General features: G+C 41.6%; 1 protein-coding gene across 1 annotated transcript in view; it reads left to right on the plus strand.

The window, feature by feature from the left end:
- The first annotated feature begins 321 nt into the window (after positions 1–321).
- Positions 322–25,491, plus strand: part of SLC44A5 (solute carrier family 44, member 5) — a 38,733-nt gene continuing 13,563 nt past the window's right edge. Inside the window, 11 exon segments of the mRNA XM_009994566.1 lie at positions 322–358; positions 2,893–2,941; positions 9,387–9,460; positions 14,196–14,280; positions 16,485–16,569; positions 18,026–18,154; positions 18,787–18,847; positions 20,443–20,566; positions 21,740–21,823; positions 23,553–23,665; positions 24,088–24,219. Of these exon segments, the coding sequence (XP_009992868.1) occupies positions 322–358; positions 2,893–2,941; positions 9,387–9,460; positions 14,196–14,280; positions 16,485–16,569; positions 18,026–18,154; positions 18,787–18,847; positions 20,443–20,566; positions 21,740–21,823; positions 23,553–23,665; positions 24,088–24,219 (973 nt within the window).

Raw genomic sequence — 25,491 nt, forward strand, 5'->3', positions numbered from 1 at the left:
AGTGGTATCCAGGTGCAGAGCCTTCCCCTTCTGCTTGTACATGGTAAGTTAATGCAAGTTGATAAAAGACATTCCTCCTTCATGTTATCAGACTGGGTTGGAGTAGGTAAGCAAGCCACAGAGTGATAACTTCTTTCCTGTTCAAGAAAGACCTGCCTGCTTTGTGAATTTCCATTCCGATTGGAGAAATCCACTTTATTTTCAAATCTGTTTAAATAGTATTTTAGTGTATCTGTGCTTACTGGGGAAAGTGTGCTAGCAACACAGGAGTCCACAGTCAGTATCTCACACAGCTTGTTAGAGTGACCCAGGTACAGTGACATGGATGAAGATGACGAAAACTACTATGGAAAACATGGTAATTTACCTTCTTTCTTTGGACAGTTCGTAAGTGCCTGAACTAAATCTCATTTGTTTCAACTGTGTTGTTTCAGTGAACCTTAGTGGGTTTGGATCCAGCCCAAAATGTTTTTCTATGACTTCTTCAGTTATTAGCAATATCCTGTTTTTTTTCCCAGCATGACATTTGCAAGTTATTTAAATTACAAATCAAAGACAGACTTTTCTATGGTCAAATTTTATTTAAGTAACTTAGATTTACTTCTTTTTAATTATTACAGTGATGAAGTGCAACAAGTAAATTCATGTGCAGTTTGGAGTCAGAATTGGTAAAGGAAATATCTCGTGAAGTATTTCTTGTAATGGTACAGTCATTCAATGTGCAAAAGTTTCCTATGATAAAGCAGCCTGTGAAATAGATCTGTCTCATCTGCAAAGAGTAGATATCATCTCAGTTTCTAATCTTAGCATTAAAATGACAGTGACTATCCCACACCACTGCTTTCTTCTTTATGCCTGCCAAACTCCTAAAGCTTTGAATTTGCTTTCTCAATATATTTGGGTTTTTATAGCTGAGGAGCAGTGACCTGGCCAGTAGTGCTCACGCTCTCGAATGAGCTGTGCTTTTTGTTGCACAAACATCACTTTCCTGACTGTAGCCTGCCATAATCCTGTAAGGTTCTTACAGTACTGTTAAAGCAGTTATTCCAGATGGATTTGTGAATAGAGATTGTCTTTATAACTTCAATCAGTTTTCAAAAATCACTTTGAGTTGTTACTTTGTTTATCAAAATCCCTTTGATTCTGTCTCCAAAAGTATTTGAACACTTGTTATGGTCACGCTTTCAAGGTGTTCATTCTGCTTCACTGTTCCAACTGTGAAGGAAAATATTGAATAGCTTTGGAGAGTAGAATCCTAGGGGTTGGAAGGGACCTTGAAAGATCATCTAGTAGGTTCCTCTAGGAGTGAGTTTAAGCTAACTACTAACATTTGAGAGTGAGAACTTGGAGTTTTAATGGATTATTCAGGGAAAGTGCCCCCAAAAGCAAGTAGGCTGTAAGAAAGAATTATTAGGAATGGAGTGAGATCAAATAGAATAAGTTGTTATATGCTTGTATAAATCACAGCCAGTATTTTTGGTGAATATCCTGTGCGGTTCTGGCCTTTCCTTTTCTGATTATGTGAAGTAGCACTGAAAAGGTACAGAAAAGGAGTATAAGCATGGCTGAAAGTATGGAATGGCTTATGTACAAGAAACAATTCAACAGACTAGGACTCTTGAAGATAGACAAGTAAAGAGGAGTATAATAACCTGTAAAATTATTATTAGTATGCCATGCTGTCCTACAGGTCCAAGCTGACTGATGGCAAGCTTTAAACAGACAAAAGGAGTTAGTACTTCAGTGTACTCCATGGTGTAGGGCATTGCAGAGAGTTAAAGTATGAGCAAGTTAGGTGGGGATTTTGAAATGAATAAGAAAGAAATTCACCCACAATATTAAATACAAGTCACTACCTTTGGTTCAGAAAAGTGCAATTCCAAGTCTCTGTAATCTCAATTGCAAGGAAATAGTGCTCTGTTTGCCTCGATCCTGCCTCTCTCCTCAAGTGTTCATTCACTGTGGCCCCTTGCTGGACACAGGGTGTTGGCAGAGAGATCTTTCCTTTGCCCTCGTTTGTGTTCTCACATGCTCAGCTTGGGTCCTGTATGAGCAGGGAACAGGGGGGCCCTTCAGTGTGCCTTGTGGCCAGAACTTGTCAGCAGGGAGTAATGGTATGGACTCTGAATTCTTCTGGAAATAAATGATTTTTTAGAGATACTTATTTTGTAGACATTGCTGTACAGAAGCTTCGTCTAAATTCAAATTTTGTCCAGCAGTAGGTGTTGTGTACGGTACAGCTGCTTTCTGGGCCAGGGTGGGTTCCTGTAGTACCTGTGTAAAAGCAGAGCTCACATCTTCACACATCCCAAAGCTTTAGCTTCCCTGGTTTCTTCATTTTTAAAATGTTTCTTGTAGGAGCTTGGTAAGGTAGACCTGAACACCCTGGATGAAGGGCAAATAGGATTTTATTATCTGCTGTGTTTATTGTACTGGTCTGTGTGTATTCTGATAAGGTTTTTTTGATATAAACCAGGAACAAAGCCTGGCATTGGTTAATAAGTAAATTCTGCTTTTCAGAAGTTCTTGTATTCTTCTCTAATTGATGAAAATCAGTTTTTTTCCTGCAGGTGGGAGAAATCTTATGTGGTAACACCCTTCAATATCAGTGTGTTCAGAAGACAAGACCCCTAAGAAGCACTCTGAAATACTAATTTATATTGTCACATTGACATTCGAATGAAGAAGTAGTTTATCATTGCACAAAGTTTAGCTCAGTAAATCTCCATAATCACTGAACTTAAAAAAATCCCATAAAGCTGAAGAGCTAACTTCAGAGAGAAAAATCCAAATCCTGGTCTGCTGAATGAAGAACTGCTGTTGACACTCCCCTCTCTATAGATTTTATTTTAAATAAGGACATATTTTTATACTGTTTTATTTTAAATGCAGGTGAACCAAGGAAATTTGACCCAAAGTTCAGAGGACCTATTCATAACAGGTAAATATCTTAACCCATTCCATTTAATACTTTTGGTTTTCCAGTGAACAGGGGATAAAATTTTTTGTTTACAAAACTTGTGAATTTGATTCTGCAATTCTTCTGAACCCAGAAGACCATTCTGACCACCCTTGAGGTTGTACGATTGCCAAGGAATATTAACCTTGTGCTCTGAAGTTCTTGACGTTTGAATGCCAGTTCTGCATGCCTCCCATTGCCTGGTACCTGCTGTCTGCCCCTGAGGTGATGCCAGTGGGGCCATCTGAGGGGTGTTAGTCCTGGAGTGCCATGGCCCTGTGGTGCAGCCTGTCTGGTTTCTGTACAGCACACTCAGCTCTTCACTCTGCATCTGGATTCCCTGCTCCCATAGTCACCTCATCAAGGCACTGACTTAGTTTTCTCTGGAGCCTGGCTAGGGTGTGCAGCCCTGCATCTGTCCTGCAGCTGGCCAGCAGGGGACACCCCTGGCAGCAGATCCCTGGTGCTGGGACAGTGGCAGCAGGAAAACAGTGTCTGTCAGTGCTGTGGCTGCCTGCTGGAGAGACACCCTGAAACCTTTCCTGCATTGACCAGTTTTTAAGTGCATGAGGAGTGTCTCTGAAGTGAGACTACCTGTGGCGCTGTGGAGTTGAGGCCCAAGATACTGCAATTTTGTGGTATTTCTGAGCAGTCTTTTACTCTGCCTTTTCCTCCTGTACATGAGTGGTGACGTTCTGGTGGTGGTATGCCAGGAGAATTTATCTTATTTTGACTGTTAATGCATGATGCAGTTAGTAAAAGCTAGTTGTGCACTGTGGCTTACTGTTACACCTGTGTGGCCACTGCAATTCCACTTCAGTATAAGTGCTGTTGGAGTTGTATGTGCCACAGCAGCTCCTTGAAAGCACAGCCAAAGGGACATGGTGCAATGCTACCTACCATGTGCGTTGGGTGCTTTTTGTAAGGCTTTGGTGGGGTCGTGTTGTTGGAAGCAATGCAGAAAAGATCCATTCCCTGAGCACCGAGAGCATGGCTGGGCTGCACAGGTGCACCACAGACATGCCCTTGAAGTAGTTTAAGATTATTATTAAATTTTTATAGGCGAGTAATGAACTAGGTTTCTAAAATTAAGTTTCCAAATTACTAAGTTTAAATTATTAAGAAGCCAGTCTTTCAAGCCAATAAAGACTATCTAGTTCCAATGAGCAAAATGACTTTCCAGAAGATATTCCAGAGTGTTCAACAGGGAAAATGGCAGTCTTCCCTGAATTTGTTTACAACTTTAGGGCTCCCCACATTTCTGTAGGAGAGGTACTACAAAGCTGAAAGTATACATTTTGGTCCAGACATATGAGTGCTAGGAATGGATATGTGCATGCGGGCAGAGCTGCTTGTGCACCTTGCCATAGCTGACGTAACTCTGTGACATATCTGTGGTTTCTGCTGGCAAAATCATTCTCCTGCTCTTGGTTTCATTGTCTGTTTTCATTGATCAGGGGAAAAGTTTGTATTCATTTTGAAAAATGTTTGGGTTTCTAGGGAGATAGGCTGCAAATTGTACATCTCTGCATAGAAGGGTGCAGAGACAGCTGGAAAAGGTCACATCCCTTTATCGTGACTGCTGAAGCTGATGCACTTTTGGAGATGCTGTAGAGTAAAAACGTTTTGAAGTTGTTGAGCACCAAGCCATCCCTCAACCACTAAAAGCCTGAACAACTGAGAAACAGAAAACCAGATCTTAATAGTGGTGTATTAAGCTCTACTAAAGAACGGATTATTCCCACAATATTTGTCAGATGGATCCTCTGCAAGAGGATTGAGATATCTGAGCTGTTTTTCTTTTTCTTTTTTAAACTAGAACAGCTGCTGCCCATGGTTGAAGTGTTGAGCAAGGGTGGGTAGAAGGAGGGTTCAATGAGGCCATGAGTATAGTGCTTTGCTAGTACCATAATTCTTCTGAGGGTTGTGTGTGAAGTTGAGTATGTTTCAGGCAAACATCTTTTTATTAAAAAAGATTAAAATGCAGTGGCTGTGTTGCTTGACTGAACCAACCAACTCATGAAAATCCAAAACGATGTTATCAAGATGATGTCTTTTTTTTGGCATGACTACATGCTGTAATCCTTCAATTTTTTCCCCTTTTCATTCTTCACTGTTCAGGACTGTCTACTTCTGTTCTCTGTAGCAATGTTAGTGTACATTGGAAATATGCATTGGAAAAGTGGATTATATCTAACCCGAAAATTGTTCTGAAATATACTTCTTTGTTACAAAGCTGCCTGCCAGAACAAACTGTTCAAATTCTAGTTCTAAACCAGCATTTACTATCTTTAGTGAGAAGAACAAATTAAAGAACCACACATTATTTATCTACATTATCTTTCTCAGCAGAAAATTTATGACAGAAAAGAACTGCAGCCTTGTGCTAATCTCCCTTGAACACACTGGTTTTGTCTATGTGAGATACATTTCTTCTTTCCCTTTCTGAAAGCTAATAATTTTAGAAATAAATGGAAATGTTTGTTTAGGGAGGTGATCCTAATTTGAAAAGTATCTTTGTGATGCTGCCAGTGAGACTTTGTATGCATTGTGTATAGAAATGAATTTAAGTGATAGTTTAGGGATGCTGGAAAGTATTCATCTATGTGCATTACTACCAGAAAATACTTTTAAGGTTTTATAAATTGTAACCACTGAGTGAGTAAGCTTACAGGTTGAAGCAGTAGCTCAGCAATTTCTTACCTCAAACTGATGTAGCAGGAGATGTTTTGCAAACATGTAATTTATGGATGCCGGCACATTTATTCAGCTCTGCAGGATGATGCCCTCAATGCCATTGTGAGATCTTGCTTCTCAGTTCAGCCCCATGAAGGGGGTCTCAGAGCTCTGCATGGCATTTTTTGCCATAGTACAACCTCAGCCTGACACAGCATGATTTAGAGAAGTCTCAAAACACAAGCTGCTAGGCAGGGAGGAGGGACTCAGAGGTGAGAACACTAGTGGTGACCCTGATGTGTCGCAGAGTTGAAGACGGTAACCTGGCATTTACCCAGTGGTAAGGACATCTTGAGCCTCCTTTTGCCCCATGGCTGCACAGTGCCAGGCTCAAGCCTAGGTGCTCATGTGGTGCTCCTCGGGCTGGTCAACTCCTAAACCTCATTGTCTCTTGATGGTGCAGCACCTGGAGTGAAATCACACTTGTGAGCGCCTGGGCGTGAAGCTGCCCAACAACCAGAGGCTGTGAACAGCCACTAACCTGGAAGTCCAGGAGCTGTCAGCGAGTAAATGGCTTTTATGCACTAATGCTGCATGTGGATGGTTTCACCCCTGCGTTCCGGGTTTTCCAGGGTGCTGTGGCACGTGCACCCAGGGTTTGCACGCCCTGCCACGTGCGCGCAGCCAGAAGCCGGCAGCCAGCGTCTTTCTGGCGGGCGCTGGGAAGCAGATCAGACCCCATTCATTAAGATAAATGACAGCAGTGAGCAGTAAAATGTGATGTGGGAGTCTGAACTGTGCTCTTAACCAAATGAAGGTCTTTGATCACATCACCTGAAAATGGTGAATCTGATGACTTTATCAGCAGTTCATCTCCATGGAAACATCTGTGTTCAAATTCATAGACTCGCTGTGTTTCCAACTTGGTTATCTAAAAAGTACCAAAACCCATAAAAATTTCCAAGACCATTAGCAAAGTAATTTTTAATGTCTGCGTCATCTATACCATAAGTGTTTTTTCTCATAAATCTCTGCATGTTTACACATAATCATTATATAAAGACACCACTATCTGTAAGAAAGATGATAGGGCCCATCTGATAAGCAGCGTTCTGGGCTCCTGTTCTCATAATCATATGTCCATTAATCCATCTTCCGTACTTCGTTTAACAGATCAGTCTCCTGAGTGATTTTGCTCTGCCTCATTAGCCTGAAACAAACTGAAAAAGCAGATTTGCTATAACAGATTGCCTTCTTGGTTTGAAAAAATTCACATCAAATCTGTTTCCAGTCAAAGCATGGCTGGATAATTTGTGATTAGTTTTCAGTAATAAGCATGGTCTTCCCATATCTACTGGTTAGAAAAAGGCAATTCCACTCATTCTGGTTCCTGCAACTTCTGAAACTCCTACGATCTTCACAGTGTAACATTGTGTCTTTACAGAGTCATTGTAATTTATTCACTTAAGTGGTTTCATGCTTTTTTTTTTTTCCTCTTCTGTGGAGCCTTATATTTATGAGGTAATATTATGATCTCATTGGCAGTGACTGACTTGACATAACAATGATGTTAAATGGAGCCAGGGTTTCACATATAATATTGAGTAAAATAAGCAGTTATTTTGTATGAACAACAATTAGTCTATCTGAACTGTTGCAATATTTTCTGAAGCCACCCAAAAGAAGATTTATGGGCTTCTGGTATATTTTTAAAATATTTATGGCATCAATACTTGGCAACAGTGAGATTTGCTAGGTACTGGACAGAAGATTGTGTATTACAAAGATCAGAAAATCCTTCATTCTGGTGAAATGTTTGAGTACTTCTATGGTGGCTCTGCCAAACTTGAACCTTCAGTTGCTTTTTACGTATCATAAAATAAGAACTGTGGGAATTGGACTGAAGGGGGTTTTGAGACTATAGGAGTTGTAATTAAAGTATTTATAGTGCCATAGTTCTTCTGAGACACCTTGATTTATATATTACACCTCTTAAAAACAGCTCTGATGGGGTCAAAGCCAAGTTTGAGCAGTGTGAGGACTGCTTCTGAACAGAGGCTGGGAAAATGAGCAGTCTTGGCTTAGCAACACTGCTTTTGCTGGAAGCTCTTGTCCTTTCTTAGGTTACTGTCAGACTGGCCTTGCATCCTGTACCACCTTGGCCTCGCTAAAAAATTATTTCAGTGAGGTGTGAAAACTGTCTTTCCAGAGAAGTGCACAGGATTTTTCATTCCTTTTCTGCACTTGGAAACACTGTTCAGGTTTTCCAGCTGTTTAAAAGATCTGCCATCTTTATCTTCTTCATGCTAAAGAGTAATGGTTCTCTGTAAGAGGAAACACAGGCTGGGAAGTGGAAGTAATGGTAGATGCTAAAAGTGACTGTGTGTCAGTTGGAGTTTGGATGCTAAGATGGCTTTTATTGGTGAGGTTGAGCCTGTGTCTGCTGGCACGGGCAGGCGAGTGCAGGTGGGCACTGACCATTTTATGCAGATAGTCCTGTAGCTTCTGGCATGTGTTGGCTTTCTCAGGGTGATCACTGCACGCTCCTCTGCCGTGGAAGAGTGGAGCAGGGCTTGGAACAAGTCAGAACAGTAGCAGTTTGTTAGCACAGAGCAGTGTGACAGGCTGTGCAGGCAGGAGTCCTGCCTAAAGGGGCGGGTGCACTTCATGCACCTGCTTCATGCAGCTGGTTGGTCACCGGAGCTGCTCAGATAAGTAAACAGCAGCCACTGAAATCCTTCAGATAAGAAGCCTCTAGGCAGCCCACACTCCTGGAGTAATTCACTCCTTTGTTAATTACATTCTGGCAAGATCATTAGCTGCTACTGTTTCTTCAGCAGTGAGGCCTGCACAGGGCTCTGAGAGGTAACTGTTTTGCTTCCACGCATCTTTAGAAACAAGGGCTTGTGAAGTTGGCTTGTGAAGAATTGCTCCCCCCAGCCAGAGCTCTCTGAGTCAATGGTTTCCACAAGTGCACAATGACCTTCTGCTTGCTTGGGAGTGTTGTCATTCATGTTAATTATACTCCTGGAGCAGTTCTAATCAAGGACAGACACGGGAGAAAAATTTGTCTCGTGGCCCACGCCTCCACTCCTCTGCCGGGGTGAACTTAATCTGCACATCAATAAGTAGGAGACAGTAATTAAATTGAGTGCTCACAGTTTGGTCGCTGACTCAGTTTTCAGACTGGAGAGTGCTGTTCTTTGATTACTTGTCTGTAAAAGAAGGTCTAGATCTCCACAATGTGTTGGAGTTGAGTTTTTTTCCTCTCCACAGAGCGTATTTTGATTGCATTAAATGAAGTCAAACAGCTGAGCCAGAATGTTGTGCAGAGGTCAGAGCTGGTTGCATATAGGCTTTTTTCATTTCATGCTGTTATTTTCCCATTCATAAACTATTTATAATGCAGGGAGGTTGTGCTAAATCTTTATTTCATGGCATTGTTGCAATATGTGACACCAGCTTTAGGGAGATGTCCTGTAGTAGCTTGTACCATAAGTGATCTCATGGATTCGGTATTATAAGGTATTATTTAAGTGTACTTAAACCTGTTGCTCAGTATGTTTTTATTTCTGTCTACAATGCAAAAGGTATATACATTTGTTCGGTGCTCAGGTGTGATTTTGTGAGTAAGACTTCTGCTAAGTGCAGATACATCTTATTCAGGTGTTAAAGTACCCTGTGAGACTCAGCGTTTGCACAGGGTCATATTAGGCACCTTCTTTTAAAACAAGGTTCTTTCTGTCCCCAGGCACTGCACAGATGTGGTTTGCTGTGTGATCTTCATAGTCGTCATTCTGGGTTACATTGCATTAGGAATTGTGGGTAAGTCCATGCAGGTACAGCAGGGCTTTTTACTGCAGAAGGGAAGCAACTTTGTGAATGTTGGGATTTGGGACTGAGACATTGCTTTTGCTTGTGTCAATGTAAAACTGTCCTGTCCATAAACAATGCCTTGCCTAGAAGCCAATAATGAATTAACATTCAGTGACTATTGTAATTAGAGACAAGTTCCAACTGTGTATTTACTGAAAAACTCTTTAAGTGTGTTTGCGTGATAATTTTACTATCATAAAGTAACTGTGGTGGAAAAATTCACTTTCATTGGTCATTTATTTTCCAGTAAAAGATAAAGTAAACACTTTGGTTTTTAAGAGGCTTTTTGTTACATAAAGTATCACTGAAGAAATTTATGTAAGGAGAAGTAAGAGAAATTACTTCATTTATTGTGGAATCCAAAGTTGCTTGCACATCAGGATATTAATTAATAATAGCCATTTTATTTTGCTTGTGTGAGAGAACTGTATGAATACCTCTATGTGAAAGGACACATGACACTGTATAAATGTACTTACTGTGTATCTGCATGTCTGTCTGAGCTCTTTCAATTTGCTTGTAAGAGATGATTTTGGCCCTGCCCTACAGAGAGATTGTGCTGTGCTTCTGCTGTTCTGTTCACTCTAATTTATTCCTAAGATGAGATCAGCTTTGGTACAGCTCCAGGGGCCAGCCCTGTACAAAATACATAAGAGTCAAAGAAGTTCACTTTAAGAGAAAGTAAGTTATAAATTAACCCTTAGTAATGAATTATGCTTTATGGCTTATTATAGAAACAACAATAACAAAATAGTAGATTTCCACAGTTACTTGAGTATATGTGTATACTGCTCTGGATCCCTGTTTAATTTGGCTTGAGAAGAAAGCAATCAATGCAGGTTCATCACACGACTGGCATGACTGAAAATCTGAGTGAAATTTTGCCCTCAGGAGTTGTGTGTACAGCTGGCACAGGCTTCAGCTGGAGGTGTGTCTGTGTGACAGTGGGGTGGAAGGCTTTTATGTTTCATGGGGACTGAAATGTAGGCTTAGTAAAAGGTAATAAATGCTCCTTGAAATATGGAACACAATGATTTTTCGTACAAGCCTTTCTTAGTTCTGCTTCAGTGATGGCTGCTGTACAGTTACCGTTCTGCCTTTACATATGAACTAGTCATGCTAATTTAGCATTCCCTGTAGTTTTCCTTTCCATCAAACTGGCTTAACTCTTCATGTTCATTTCAGAGACACTGGACTTATCTGGGCCATACTTTACAAATGTGTACCCTCTTAATTTAAAATTATTTTGCTTCAGAAAAGTGCACATGAAAACGAGCAAATAAGTTAGTCTCACATTCCAAAGAACACATTAATTCAAAGTGATAACTCTTGTGTATCGCTCCAGGGGATGCTTGTACAATGCCAGTGGTGCCAAGAGGGATTTACCAATTCTGTGTCATGTGCTCTGTTACCTGTTTCAATACGTTAGTAAATTGCTTCTGTTAAAAAGCCAAAAGACAGGTCAGTTTCTCCATCCATTAAAACTTTAAAAATGTACCTTTAAGGGAAGCCAGATATCTGTATGACAGACTGCCCTTTCAAAAACACACAGTAGAGGGAACGAGACAGAATAACCAGATTTGCAGTTCATTATTGAGTATCTCAGAATGCTATTGCTCTAATAACATTTTTTCCTTAGCCAAGAGCTTTCTAGTCTTTACAACTGACATATCCCATAGAGCACAGACAAAAAGGAGTGCATCTGGTAGATGTGAAATGAGAGACATTAGCTATTTTTGATGTTGTCTGTGTGCTGGCTCCACATCAGTGAAAGGCCTGAAATGCTGTGCTCTTGTCATAGGATGTCACATTGCTGCACTGGGGGCTGAGTCAGCTGTGTGATATGCTTCAGCTGTTCAGTTTTCTTTTTTAGCCCAGATGTTTGTGCCAGCACTTGGGCTGTAGCCTTATGAGCATCAGAGCGTGCCAGAATAAAAATGTTTTGTGACTGGATTCCTTTTCATTTAGTAGTGGATAGTGAGTCACCAGGAGTGCAGCAGAACGTGCAGAACAGGGTGCTGCTCTGTTAGGCTGGCTCTTACTGTCACCTTCTCTGCTCAGTGAGAACTATCGAACTGGGTACTTATTCTTCACTGGCTAGGCCAGAAAAATTGTGTATTTATCCCATGGATTCTTTCAGTGTTGTTGCTCTTAAGTTTGCAAAGAAGGTGACAGAGAATTAAGTTTATTAATCTTAATGATCAGCCCTGGCACAGGCAATGACAGAAGCTGTGTGTTTTCTTTTGGTCATTGCCCTTTCTGGTGCAGAGTTAATTAAACGCTAAATGTATCTCTTCTAAATCAGACCAAATTATTTTTTGTTTCACTTTGGAATTTAGCTGAGAGGCATCCTGTTCCGTCCTCTCAGCAGCTGATCCCAGTGATGGAATTTCACAAAGGGTGCTACATCTATTGTTTTAAAACAGATTTGTTTTAGCACTGTTTTATTAAAAATGGGACTGAGGCTTTAGGCACACAGGACGAGTATTGCCACGCAGGGTAGTACTGAGAGAAAAGAACTGAAGTAAGTGGGGGCTAACAGGTAAAACCGTAAATGAGATTGAATGCTGATGAAGCACTTTAGCTTTCTCTGAGCATCAGGACACTAAGTTAATATAGTGCAGTTAATCTGAATGTTTAGGAAGGGTTTGATACTGAGCAGCAGGTTAGTTTACGAACTTCAAAACACAGGAAAACTAACTGAGGTTAAAAAGAACTAGCAGATTAATTCTGTTAACCTAAAGCCATTCCAGGTGAAAGGTAGCATTGCAGATGGTCTGTAACTGTTTGCAAGTTACTGAGGGTATGTTGTGCATCCTTCCTGAACATTTCAGTAAATTTGCTGTCTGCTGTTCTGAGATCTTACATAGGTTCTGTCTCTGCTGCACTGAACATTGTTGTTAGGCGCTGTTGTTCTTACCAAAGTGACCTTGAGGGAAATGACAGTTCCACAGATGACAAAAATAATGTCACAAAGTTGAGAGAAAATGGAGTAATTAGAGAGAAGCAAGTTCAAGGTGGTTTGCATAGATCAAAGCCTCAAGTGAGTGCTACTGGGCTCCTGACATCCAGAATATAGTGCCAGAGGGGGAAGGTTGGGACTAAAATCTTGGTAATACCTGTAATCTTTTCCTGTAATACAAGCACAGGAAATGCTTGGGAGAAGGTCAGTGGTCTTTTTTAACGTTTCTCTAGCAACCTGGTTTTAGGCTGCTAGCCTCAGGGTAGTGATACGGAATTATATTCTGGTGCTGTATCTTAGTTTTGGATGATGCTTAAAAATAAAGGCAGTTTCCATTATTTAGGGTCAGATAGGCAGTTGATAGCCAGGATGGCTCACAGGCTAGTCAGTGGCTAGTTGTGATGGGAGCACCCTGCAGCTCGGAGAGGATCCTGCTAATTGTGGTAGCTGCTGTGTACTTGATCCTCAAAGGGAAGTCCTGGTGCAGGTGAGAATAGCTGGGACGAGAAATCCCGCTTCCCCGCGGCGGGAGCAGCGCGCAGGTTCCGGATCAGCCTCTGCCCCTCGGAGCGGCGCTTCGGGCTGCGCGTCTTCGGGTCGCCCAGCTGGGGGTCAGGGCCGGCTGTTCTGCCAGCCACCCCTCCCGCCCCAGAGGGGACACCCCTGGGCTGAAGTAGAAACAGAGTTGGTGCAACCTTTAGCCACGCACTGGTGGGAAGCAGGAGGGATCCGCAGGGCGGAGGGCAGCTCCCGGGGGGCGGGACGGGGGGATCCCCGGGCACGGGGCTGCTGGGGGGGAGGCCTGTCCGCAGGCAGCTGAGGGGAGAGGCGAGGGCAGAGCTGAGGGGAGAGGTGAGGCAGAGCTGAGGGGAGAGGTGAGGCAGAGCCTGTCTGCAGGCAGCTGAGGGGAGAGGGGAGGCAGAGCCTGTCCGCAGGCAGCCGCCCCGCTGGTGGGAGTGGGACGTGGCTGTGCTGGCCCTGCTGCCCGCCCCTCGAGCCCCGGCGCCTGCCGGGCTGCAGCTGCCGAAGGTCGCGATCGCTGCGGGAGCTGCAGACCGGGACTGCCCACCGGCTGAAACCAGAGTCTTACCTGCTTTGCTCTCACCTCCCGGGTGCTGCAGTCTTCTCAGAACTGTGGCTTTCCTGAACAGAAAATTGATCCTATGACTGTCCCAGTGCAACCAGGACATGTATCATGTGTAAGTTGCCAGCTGCAGACCTAATAGCTGAAAAATGGGACAACTGCCATGTGTGAGGTCAGGAAATGTTTTCATTACCAAGTGAGAGTTTGTTCCCGTCCTTAGTGCAGATGGGGTCCATTAGATTTAGTCACACCCAGTGTATTCCTGTCACACAGCCAGATAATCCCATTCATTCCAGTGCCATTGAGGTGAATGTTCAAATTTGTCTACATCGTTAGGTTTCCCATTCTCATAACCACTATTTTTAAAGTCCATTACCTCATATTTTGGATACAACCCAAATGTATGTGCCCTGAAGGTAAAAAGTGAATTGGTTTCCTTTCTTACTGATTCATCCATGTCTTAGTTCAGTTTAGTTTGGTTTATGTTTTAGTTTTTCATTAGGAAATGTACAAATCAATCCTCTTCAGTGTGATGAACAAATGTTACTTTAGAGGTGACACATTTTCATGCCAGTCAGTTTTGATTATTAACTGTGTACACTTGACCTAAATGTTAAAAGATACACCTGTATCTGCAGCTTGGGTGCACGGGGACCCCAGGAAAGTGATTTATCCAACTGACAGCTACGGGCAGTTCTGTGGTCAGAAAGATACCCCCAATGAGTGAGTACTAAATCCCTACACTTGCCTTTATTGCTCGTGCACTATGAATAAGATGTGAGGTGTAAATCTTGCTGCTAGGGGGTCTTATGGGAAGCTGGACAGTGTCACTAACTCTATTTATTACAAATAAAGTTCAGAAATAGATTATTTGTTTGGTGCAGTTCTGGACCCAAATTATTACTATAATGCATTTGCTTTCATAATGCAGATAATATTTTTTATAAAGTATCAATATAACTTATGACTAGCTGGCACAGTCTTTAGCTGCCCAAGTTTGCATAGTTAATAACCCGTTGAGTAATTTCTGCTGTCCACCTTGGGATAAGAGTAGTCCTCAAGCACTGTAGGCTGTTCTTGGTTTTTCTCAGTGTGCACCAAATAACAGAAAAGACTATAAGGAAAAGCTGTTGGTTTTTTCTGGTGCTTATCAGTGCTGGTAGAGGAGACTTGAGTGGTCTTGGACACAGGTAGCAGTAGCCATACCTTCCTGGAGGGTATCAGCCAAGCAGCTCTATTTACTTGTCTGTGTTTCCCAGTTTTTTTAAATTGTGACATGTGAGAGTTAAATGAATTAGTTGATATCAACAGAGTACTTCTAGATGAAACTAGCTGCTCAGGAAAGAAAGCTGTCACATCCATTTTTTCTCTGAAAAACTTAAGTATTTCATAAAACAGAATTTTAAAAATGCTTTGCTTTTCCCCTCACCTTCTCCCTTTCAAAAAGTAGGTATTATGAACACTTTCTTTGTCACTGCCAAGAAGCTGGGTGCTATGCAGGAGGTAAACCAGAAGCTAGTGCTGGCAACAGCTCTTTCCTCTTTCTTTTCCTGTTTAGTTTTCTGGGAAAAAACTGGGGAAGCCACTGTCCAATGGACAGTTTGGAGGGAAGTGGCAGAGCTAGGACTTTATATCTTCCCAAGTTGTTTTACAGAGGAAACAGACTCAATAGTGTTGAGAAGACCTGTTCACCCTCTGACCAAGGTTCTTCAGAGCAGTTGTTGAAGTGTCCGACCTCCTGAAGAGCAGAAACTAAGAGAAAAAGTTATGGTGTTTTGTGTGTTCCCCTCAATGCACTAGTGATAGTGTACACTACTAATAGTGAATTGTTTTGCCAGGATATATGTTTTGTTAAACAGTGCATAGTAGAACATACCTCAAGGAAAACAGTTTAGCCTAGTCAAATGTCAGGGAGTTGAGCTAATCTCAGTTCTAAAGGGAGCTTGAATGTGCAGCAGTGCTTTGAATATCAGCAGTGGCTTTGAATACACAGCCGTATTCAGCAGTTGGTGGGAGCCACGTGCTGGTGGAAGGTTGGAGGAGATGTCCTGGACTGAGATACAATGGGGAGATGCAGGAGCAGGATGTGTGCCAAGACTGCAGAGAGAAGAGGGGCAGCCTTGTGAACCCAAACACACTGCATTGCTCTGCTGCCATTTGCTCCCTCCCTCAGTGCTACATGGCCCCAGTGGGACTCACTCGTGACTCTGACACTTAGTGTGTTCTCTTGCACATCATAGGCCATGGAGGGCATGGTGTCTTGTAGGCACTGTGTAGTCCTGGCATGGCTAGCTGACTTTGAAGTATTGTTTATCAAGGGCAGGACTCTTCTGTGCCATCGTCACTGGAGCTGTCAGGAGAATTTATGACATAGCAAAGATCAACAGCATATTTTGATGTCTTCAAAACCCAGATGTTTAAATCCAGATATCTTGGGGCAGCTGATTTTCAACAAATCCAAACTGAGGTGACAGCTACTTCAAGGGTCCCGAGTTCCAGAAGATGTCAAGTATCTGGACTCTGGGGTGCAAATTCCTCAGGCTGCCCCTTATTTATATCTAAAGAAGTTTATCAGCATTATCTGCACATGCTGTTATTCTCTTTCCTGGACAGCTGCTTTCAGCTTCCAAGCATAAAAAGCTTTTGATTTTGGTGCCACCTTCTGATCAACAAAATACGAGCAGCTTTTAAAGTGTAGCATTTACTAGTAGTAATTTTGCTTGCAGTGTATGCTCAGTATGTTCAGTACAAGCAAAGTGACTACAGTGTCTTTCTAGGGGTATTTTACAGACCTCACTTAAAATAGTTACATATTATATATGTATTAGAATAGAGCTGAAATATCAATGTATGCTATAAATGTTTGAATGGTATGATGTATAAGCACCCATATTTATACTATTAATATCTTACATGCTCTTCCATAGGAACAAGACCATTTTGTTTTACTTTAACATTCTGAAGTGTGCCAGCCCCATAGTGTTAATAAATCTACAGTGCCCTACAACACAGGTGAGTGAGGCAGAGATAAAATATTTTCCCTGCCTTTTAGTCATGGTGCTTGAGAGCTAGACATACATTTATTTGGATTAAAAAGCTGTTGTTCCTGTCCTTCAAAATACAGTATGACTGTTTTATGGATGATGTGTAGCACATGGTCTCTGTAGCCTGTGATCATCAGACAAATAAATGGAAGTGCATGAGATTCCTTATTTTGGAAAAGAGTTAAGAAAACATTCAGCTGTTTAGTTGAATACAAAAAGTTGTTACTTGGGAATTCATCACAGGCAGCTATCCAGTAGTAATCAGTGGGTGCAGAAAATAATTTTGATTGACATCTGGGATTTTTCAAACTAGACATGTTCAAGAAAATGCGCATAGCCGCAGGAACAGGAGTATCTGGGTGAGGTTAGAACCTATGGCACTTCCGTAAATTAAGATCCTGAAAACTTGTTCTTGCCTTGTGTCACAATCTGTGCTCCCTTAGCTGTGCTGCAGCTTCTCGTGAAGCTGTGAAATAAACCCGGTCACTGGACTTGTGAGCGTTGAACTTAATCCTACTGTCTTTTTTACATGAGACCATTGTACTGTTCTGGTTTGCTGAACAATTGCACAACCAGCTCTGCCAGCTCATCTTCTGAGGCAAGAACCTGTGGTAGGTCAGAGGGGTTAGGTGCAGTGCTACTCTGATCCAGCTGCTGCCAAAGTAAGTGTGCTGTGTCATTAAACTGCAGGTGGCAGAGCTTGTTGTCAGCTGATGTTCTTGAAAACGTTCAGTGAAATTCAGCGTTAATTTGGATACAGGTTGTTACACGTTACATTTGTGATCAATTTATTGATCACAAATGTCAATTGTTTGTTTATTTGACTATCGTGATGTTTCCCATTCCAGCTGGCCCTTACTCCTGATCCCTATCCTTGATAGATGTTTTTTCAAGGTCCTTCCAACCAGGATGATTCTATGAACAATTTTAGCTGCATAAGACTTCTAAAAAATAATATTCAATTAACAAATGTAATAGAAAGAAATTACCTGTAACCTGTGAAAGTAGCTACTGCACCACCTTGCTTATATACTCTGCTGCTGAGGGAAGTAGAGAAGGACCTGACATATTTTTTTCTGGTGTTCAAAAAAACAAAAGTATTTCTTTTTTCAACAGATGGAAAGCTCTGCAGATCTAATGTGTACAACCTAAGAAGAGTGGCTGGATATGCCAGGCATGGGGAGAGACTTGGAAAGTGTATTTTATCAAAGAATTTTAGAAGTGTACATCTAGGGAATCAGAAGGAAAACATATGTCCCTGTCTAAAAACCACAGTAGACATTTCCAAAGAAAAATCCATAAAACAGGCACTTTGTTAGGTGGCCTTTTTCTTGCTTTTTAGTTGCACTGACTTTCCTTACACTTCTCTACCCCCAGTGTATCTCTATTAATTTTATTTATTTTTTTTTTTAATTTTTTTTCAGCTTTGTGTGTCAAAGTGCCCAGACAGGTTTGCAACCTACATTGATGTTCGGGCTTCCTACAGATACAAACCAGAGCAGTGGAATTACTTCCGGCAGTTCTGCAAGCCTGGCTTTAACAACCCCCGCAAGGTCTGTATGTGTCAGGAGGGAATGGAATGCATTCTTACTTCAATTGGTATGAAATGTGCATGATTTTACTGAGCTACAGGAAAGCTTTGAATTGTTCTGGTACTCTCACCATACAAGGAGCTGTCCCCTATGTGTGGTTTGTCATTGGTTTAACCAGGGGTGAAGCACAGCAGATCTCCACTCTAAATGGTCACTGTTTGCTTAGAAGAGTATCTGCAGCTACCCAGGGGGTCCCTGTGCTGGAGCAAGCAGTATGCTGTAGTACTTAGGTACTCCACAGCAGAATATCTCAAACTGGTTCTTAAGACTTCTGAGGTATCTTATAGCTACTTAGTAGTTTACTAAGTAGAAAAGGTGAAGGGGAGGCAAGGATCAGTTGCCCAGTCACTCCTGGCTTAGATGCTGCTCTGAACAGGTCTTTTCTTTTTTGTCACTAGAAAAGGAGAGCATAGTCTTTTCCCAAATCTTAGTGATGGTTTGGATTCCCACATCATGAATTTATCTTGCAGCCCCACCAGTCAAGTCTGGGGAGGAGGCTACAAAGCCTAGTTTGGGGCATTTTCTCAGACTGGGTGAGAAACCACGTAGTTACTCTGCTATGTATTCAGCATTCCTATTTTTCCTCTTTTTAGTCTGTTGCTCAAGTCCTACGTGATGAAGATTGTCCTTCGATGATCATTCCAAGCAGGCCTTGTGAGTGGCTCTACTTCTTACCCACACCTTAGCAGATGACAGGTGTTCACACTGAAGCACAGCTCTGGTCTGAGCTGTGTTCTGTGGCCAGCTCAGCGGAGCTGTCACCTGTCAATGACATCCATTCCATTTTAAGCAGTTTGAAAGTGTAAAGATCTGTTGATGCTTCTTCTGACTGCCATTTGTCAACATCTAGCATGTGATCATGTCAAGCTGGGCTCTTTCTTGCTCTTGAATCATAACTGATCAGAAAAGCTTTGCAGCTCGAACTGTGAAACCCCGTTAGCATCAGAACTTGCCATGACTGTGGGAAGGACCACATGGCAGCTCTTGAAGCTCAGGTTACACTTCAGCCCAGTTACAGTGCAGATTGCTTTCAGCTGTGGTGCTGGCTATGCAGGGCAGAGAGGAGTTAAGGGCCAGAGATGTTTTTGTCACTGGCGTCAGGAGGTATTTCTGAGGAGATAAGCACAGGTCTCAGAGCTCATCTCAGCTGCAGAAGTGTAATGCCAACAGTATCTGTTACTGACCCAGAAGCTCATGCAACTAAGAAATTGGTGGGGTTTTTTTCATGCTTTAAAATAGATACGTAAACCAGTGATGAGTTATAAAAAAGAGAAAAGATAGATTGAATTTTTTAAAAATATGAAGAGTTAGTATGAAAACTGGTGTACTGACACAAAAGACAGAAAATAATCTGCAAAGAAGCTATTACCTTCTTTTAGAATACAATATGGGACAAAGATTACAGAGGGAGGAAAAGAGACATGTTACTTAATTATTTCCTCAGAATAATTGGTGGGATAAATATTCTAGATCGACTATTGAACCCTGGCATCAGTGTTTAGTGGAACCTGATAAGGAGAACACAGAATTGTTGTTAGTCCAGTTGTGTAGGAGGACTGACATGTCCTTCCCTTTGGAATGAAAACCAGAACTTTTTGCAGCAAAGCCTAGGGCAACATAAATGAGTATGTGAACATCTCTCCTTTTTTCTCCTTTTCTCTCTCTTTTATAATCTCCTCCTCCCTCTGTCTAACCAATAGTTTCTGTCTTTTTTTGCATTGCTTCCTCTCCAAGAATATCTAGTGCTAGTGGCAGTACTGGAGCTCATCTGACATATGAGGAGCTGACACTTGCTGTTATGTGTTGTTTTGGGTGCTAATACCATTCATGACCAGTCATGTTGAGTCTGTCCCTGGGGGCTGGTTTGATTATTACCATGAAATGGCATATTTGAGAAGCTGCAGGTTTTGTAAGCTGCCCAGATACTGACAGAGAGTAAGTTCTACATTTATTACAAATTCTTAAACTGCTACAGATACTACTGTTATTCAGTAGCACCTAGAATCTCCCAAGTTGAAAGCTATGATCTCACCATGCCTGAACTTGGACAAAAAGCCCCAGAGCAAAAACAGTAATATTGAATATAATGGCTCTTCCAAGATTTGTCAAAGACAATGCAGTTAGATAATCAGTTGAAAAACAACTGATTGTGAATCTGAAGTTGCTTAAATATATGACAAAAGACAAGCGATAAAAGTGGAGCTTGGCATGAGGTGTAATATGCATGCTTTTTCTGGTATTTTGAACAGTTCTTAAGAGATGCTTCCCAGACTTCTCCACAAAGAATGGGGTGCTGACGGTGGCAAATCAGACTACGTTCAAAGATGGAAGAGGGAAAACAAGAAACGTGACTGATCTCAGGGAAGCTGCCAAGTAGGTTTTACCCCTCTTAAGGGCTCATTTGTTGGAGTCTGAGATTGTGAACTAATTCAGGTATTGAAAAAATAATTAGAAACTGTTGCAGCAAATGGCTGAGGGTTACCCAGGCAAGACTTGCTAGTAAATGGTCTCTCTGTGGCTGAGCACTGGCAAAATTCCAGTAAGGAAAACCAGCACTGTGGTATGCAGTAATGAGCAAGGAGCCAGAAGGTTTGCTGTGACAGTCTCAGAGTGACTGTCAGTTTTAAAGACGTTCGTGTTGGGTTTCCTAGCAAAAATTAGTGTTAAAGAAAGCTAAAGGAGGCAGAAAATGTAATCCTCGTGTTGCAGGACTCGGGCCAGCCTGGAATGGCCCCACTGTTCCTTCCCACTGGCTTGGACTGTCCTGGTGCTTTGGGCGTCTCACCTTGTCAGAGCGCTCCTCTTCCTAGTACGTCTGAGGGTCAAAAAGCAATGACTGGGCAGTGGTGCATGACCCCGCCACAGCAAACACCTCCAGTCCTGGCATCAACCAGGAGGAGGGAACTGCTGCAGTTGCCTCCCTTTTCCAGCTGCTGTCAACCAGCCTGGCTGGGGCACAGGTACCTTTTCTTACCTCTCAATCCAAAATACCACATTCTAGCCCCTTGCCAACACTGGGAACAACTGCACCCTGTTCAGTTCCCTTCCTCAGGCACCTACAGCTACACTGTCTATTCTTTGAGAGGATCCTTAATTTCTTCTTAGGAAAATATTAATATGGCCAAGTACTTTGCAGGATAGGAAGACAGTTCCATAAAGTTACCTCTTGCTTCATGGAGCTGTGTTCTGCTCTGCTCTTAGCAGTTCTGGAGTCACAACTGTTTGGCTCTTGGTACATTGCAGATCTTAATTGCATCCACTGTTGTTGTGGATTTGTTGTGGATTTTGTTGTTGTGGAATTATCATAAATAATTATATCTGGTGATAATTAGCAGTCATAAAGTACTTGAAATAAAGCTTTTTTGGGGAGCTGTATAGACATTTTAACACAGTTTTTTGCTTTGGCGTAACTGTGATGTTGGCTGGAGGACAGTAATATACTCTTACCTCTAGAAAAAATATTTCTTTCACTGAGCCTTTTTGTTGTATAAATAAATTCTGCTTTTATACCTGAAGCAACCTTTCCTTTGGTTTGTCTTTTCTCAGTGGCATCAATAATGTCCTGGATGCAAGATCAGTTGGAATGAAAATTTTTGAAGACTATGCCATTTCCTGGTACTGGATTTTAATGTAAGATTTTTCATGGGTATTCTTAATTTTTTCCAAACTGATTGTAGAATGTGCAGGAAATTGACAGAATTAAAAAGGGGCAATAAACTCCCTTGTATGTAGCCAGCTCAGTTCTCTCTGGATTGCTTATTGAAGTCAGGTTATAGTGCAGCTTCTTGCAAAGGGAGGTGCAGATTTGCTGGAGAGAGACTGGACCATTTTTTAAAAATAGAAATTCTAAATACTGCAGTCAGTTTCCACATTCCAAATATGATATTTTTATAAGGAATTATTGCTACTTTTAAAGTAGTTGGATAAAATTTTCTTCACATTTTTCAGCAAATTATGTCATACATGCAGTTATTTCTGGACAAGTGTATTTAAGTGGCAGTTTGGGTAGTGACAGTGAAGGCCAGATAATGAAAGGAGACTGGATTAAAAATTAAATATGTAATTGTTCTAGTCCTCTTTGCAACCCCCAAAAGAGCTGCTGCTTTCAAGCCTCAGGACAGTTGTTGCCATGTCCTCAGTTTTGGTTTTACTAGGACTCATGTATATCTAAAAATAACATTAGATGAAGGTAACTTACAGCTTTCAAGAGTGGTAAGTTCCAAAACTGCAACTTTTTTTGTGGAACACATTCTGAATTCCAGACAAGCTATTCAGAAAAGGAAAATACAGCATGCTAGGAAGCCTCTATAGGACTTAAGACCAGCTTGCACAGGTTTAACTAAATAAGCTGATGTTCTTTTTCCTGTCCCTCTACCCATCTGTCTTACTTTACCCAAAACATCTCGTTTTGAGTGTTTATGATCAGGATGACCTATTTTTTATCTTTTGTAACTGGCTAAATAAGCTGGGAACATTCAGAAGAGAAGTTACTGAAGATAGGCAAGAAGAAGTTTTAATTTTGAGTGTGCACTAATACAAAATTCTGATGTAACACCTACTAAAATTCTGATAAATGCAATATTCTGTGAAGCATCTGAGCTGGATGTTTGTTGGGTAGGATTATTGTTAACATTGCTTTGTTCACTTTGCTTTATGTATGCTGCTTTGGAAGACCTTGCTGAGTGGAAAGGCCTTTTTCCTTTCTGAGTTGCTTTCTGGAAGTGAAATGAAAACAAGAATTTCCTTACCACAGACTTGATAAGGAGAAGACACTCTAGATGTCTTTTCTAGAGGCCCTATTGGTGGCTCGTAGCAATTTCTTTTTATGCATCACAATGCCCTGATAATTTCTTCTTCTGATGGGTTGAAGGAGTCACTGGTTTTCCTTCTAAATGTAATTTTTTTTATAGTAAAGCTCCTAAAATGTCACTTTCCTGACACCATTTCATTTTAAGCAGGGATTTTTAATGGAAGACATAAACCAGCAACCTCTACACACGGGGATTCCTTCAGTGTAAGTTTCTGCACTGTCAAGTGGGCCATGGCCTGGGAAAGGCCGTCGTTCAGCTGGTGTAAAGGACCAGAAGGTTGTTGTACTGGTCTCTCTCAGGAAACCTGAGAACCTCCTGGGTGCAAACATTTCTGTCTCTGCCCTTTGAGATAAGCATGTATAAGCGGTTTGTTTCTAACTGCAGATCATAGCCAGGAGATGTACTTCATAAGGAAGATTTGGAAATACAGTTTTACGAGTACATCTTTTACATGAGATGAAGTGGCCCTCCCTTGGAGGAACAGGCATGCAGGAAAGTGAAGGTTCTCACACTTGTTTTCCTTGTGTTTCTGTTTCTTGTCTTTCTAGTGGTCTGTTCATTGCAATGATTGTCAGTCTGCTCTTCCTTGTGTTACTGAGGTTCACGGCTGGGGTTCTCTTCTGGATTTTCATCTTTGGTGTGATTGGAATCATAGGTTATGGTAGGTGTAATATTCTAGTCTCTGAGGCTATTTTTCCGTATTGCTTAAGTTTGGGCAAGGAAAATAAGTGATTACATCAATTAAATGGTGCAACTGGGGGAACTAATGCCTAGTTTTAGACATAGTTAAATGAGAAGGGCTTAAATGGCAGCAACATTTACTAAGAATCCATCTGTGCTGAGTCTTAGCATCAGATGTAGTAACTGGAGTAAACTACCCACATTATGCTTGGCCTGTATTCACTTGTGCTGAGGTTTCTTCCCTGTGTCTGTGATGTTACAACTGACTAATCTCACAGTTGTGCATCTTTGGTTTCTGCTTACCTGACACACTGAGGTCAAAGCACTTGGCTTCTAAGAGATTTCTTTAAAAAACTTGTCTTTGCACTCTTCAGAAACACTCATACTGATTGTTTTTAAAAGGCATCTGGCATTGTTACTGGGAGTATGATCATCTGAAAGGAATACCTGGCTCTGACCTCACCATTTACGATATTGGCTTCCAGACGGACTTCAGAGTGTACCTGCAACTGAGGCAAACATGGTTAGCATTTAGTAAGTGCCCTTTAAACTTGCTTCTAAAAAGTAGGTCCTCTTAGTCCTCGTCTAGAGCTCATCATGTGCTGGCTTTGTTTTCCCTCTTCATGATGTTTGAGACAAGTGACTGTAACTTAGCACAGCTGAACTGGAATGAGAGCAACTTTAAAGAAACTTGAGTATGTATTCCTTTTTGGGGAGCTATACCAAAAAAAGGTGCTGAAATGTGTGTAGCATGAACTGTTCTGAACAAAGTCTGTGTCTCTGATCACCACAGCAGTCACTTGCCACCTGCAGCTGCGATGGTGAGGGCTGCTGATAATAGCTGGGAGCACAATTTACCATCACCAGTGACTGGGTCTGGAGTCTGAGACTGTCTGAGCTGTGGAACCTGAAGCCAATTCCCATCTTCCTTTGCAAAGCTCCAGACCAGCCAAGGTTCAGGGGTACTGTCCCTTCTGTCTTCCTCTCTGTCCACAGCTTCCTAGTTTCAGCTGGGGGCAGGTCCTGCTGTGGGCAATCATCTGCAGCTGCTGGGCTGGTTTAAATATTGTCTAATTGTCTGAAGCACCTGGAACTGATGGGTGTGTCGCAGAGTCACAGGTGATGTACTTCAGGCATTAGAGACTTTGTCTTCTTTAGATGAAGTCCAGAGAATTTTTTTACTTTCTACTGCAGAAGTAGGTTTTTAACTGGTTCAAACAGAAATCAGACTGAAGCAGACTCTTTAGACCAGATCTCGCTGGTGATTCAAGCACTGCTCATAACCAAGAGAGGAAATATCCTGAGGCATGGTGATCTCAGCTTTCTGACCTGAGCAAGTTTGTATGATTCCAGCAGCACAACTGAAACATGAAAATATTTTGTCCCAAACTGTCCTATCTTAGCCTTCTTCTTCTTTTTTTTTTTTTTTTTTCCTCTTCTCAAATGAGATGGAAGGAACTCATGCCAGGTTAATACTCAAACAAATATATTGACTTAAATACATCTAAATGTTAGAATGTGCAGAAAAACACACTCTTCATTAAAAAGTTGACTCTTCTCCTTTTTATTTTCTTCTGTCTAAATACTACACATTACCAGCCTTAGAGCATATACATGCAAAATGCTTGTTTATAAAACAGAATTTGTTAAGGGTGGACTGTATCTAAGGCTGAATACTACAGTCACATGTAAGTAAATAATTATCTTTGTGTGAGAATGCTATGTTCCATTTTTCTTCTAGAATTATAAATGCTAATGTTAGGTTCCTACACACTCTGACTAACTTTCTATATGTAGAATTTCCCT

Source organism: Chaetura pelagica, unplaced genomic scaffold, assembly GCF_000747805.2.
Source record: "Chaetura pelagica isolate M959 unplaced genomic scaffold, ChaPel_1.0 scaffold243, whole genome shotgun sequence".
In the NCBI taxonomy this organism is placed as follows: domain Eukaryota; kingdom Metazoa; phylum Chordata; class Aves; order Apodiformes; family Apodidae; genus Chaetura; species Chaetura pelagica.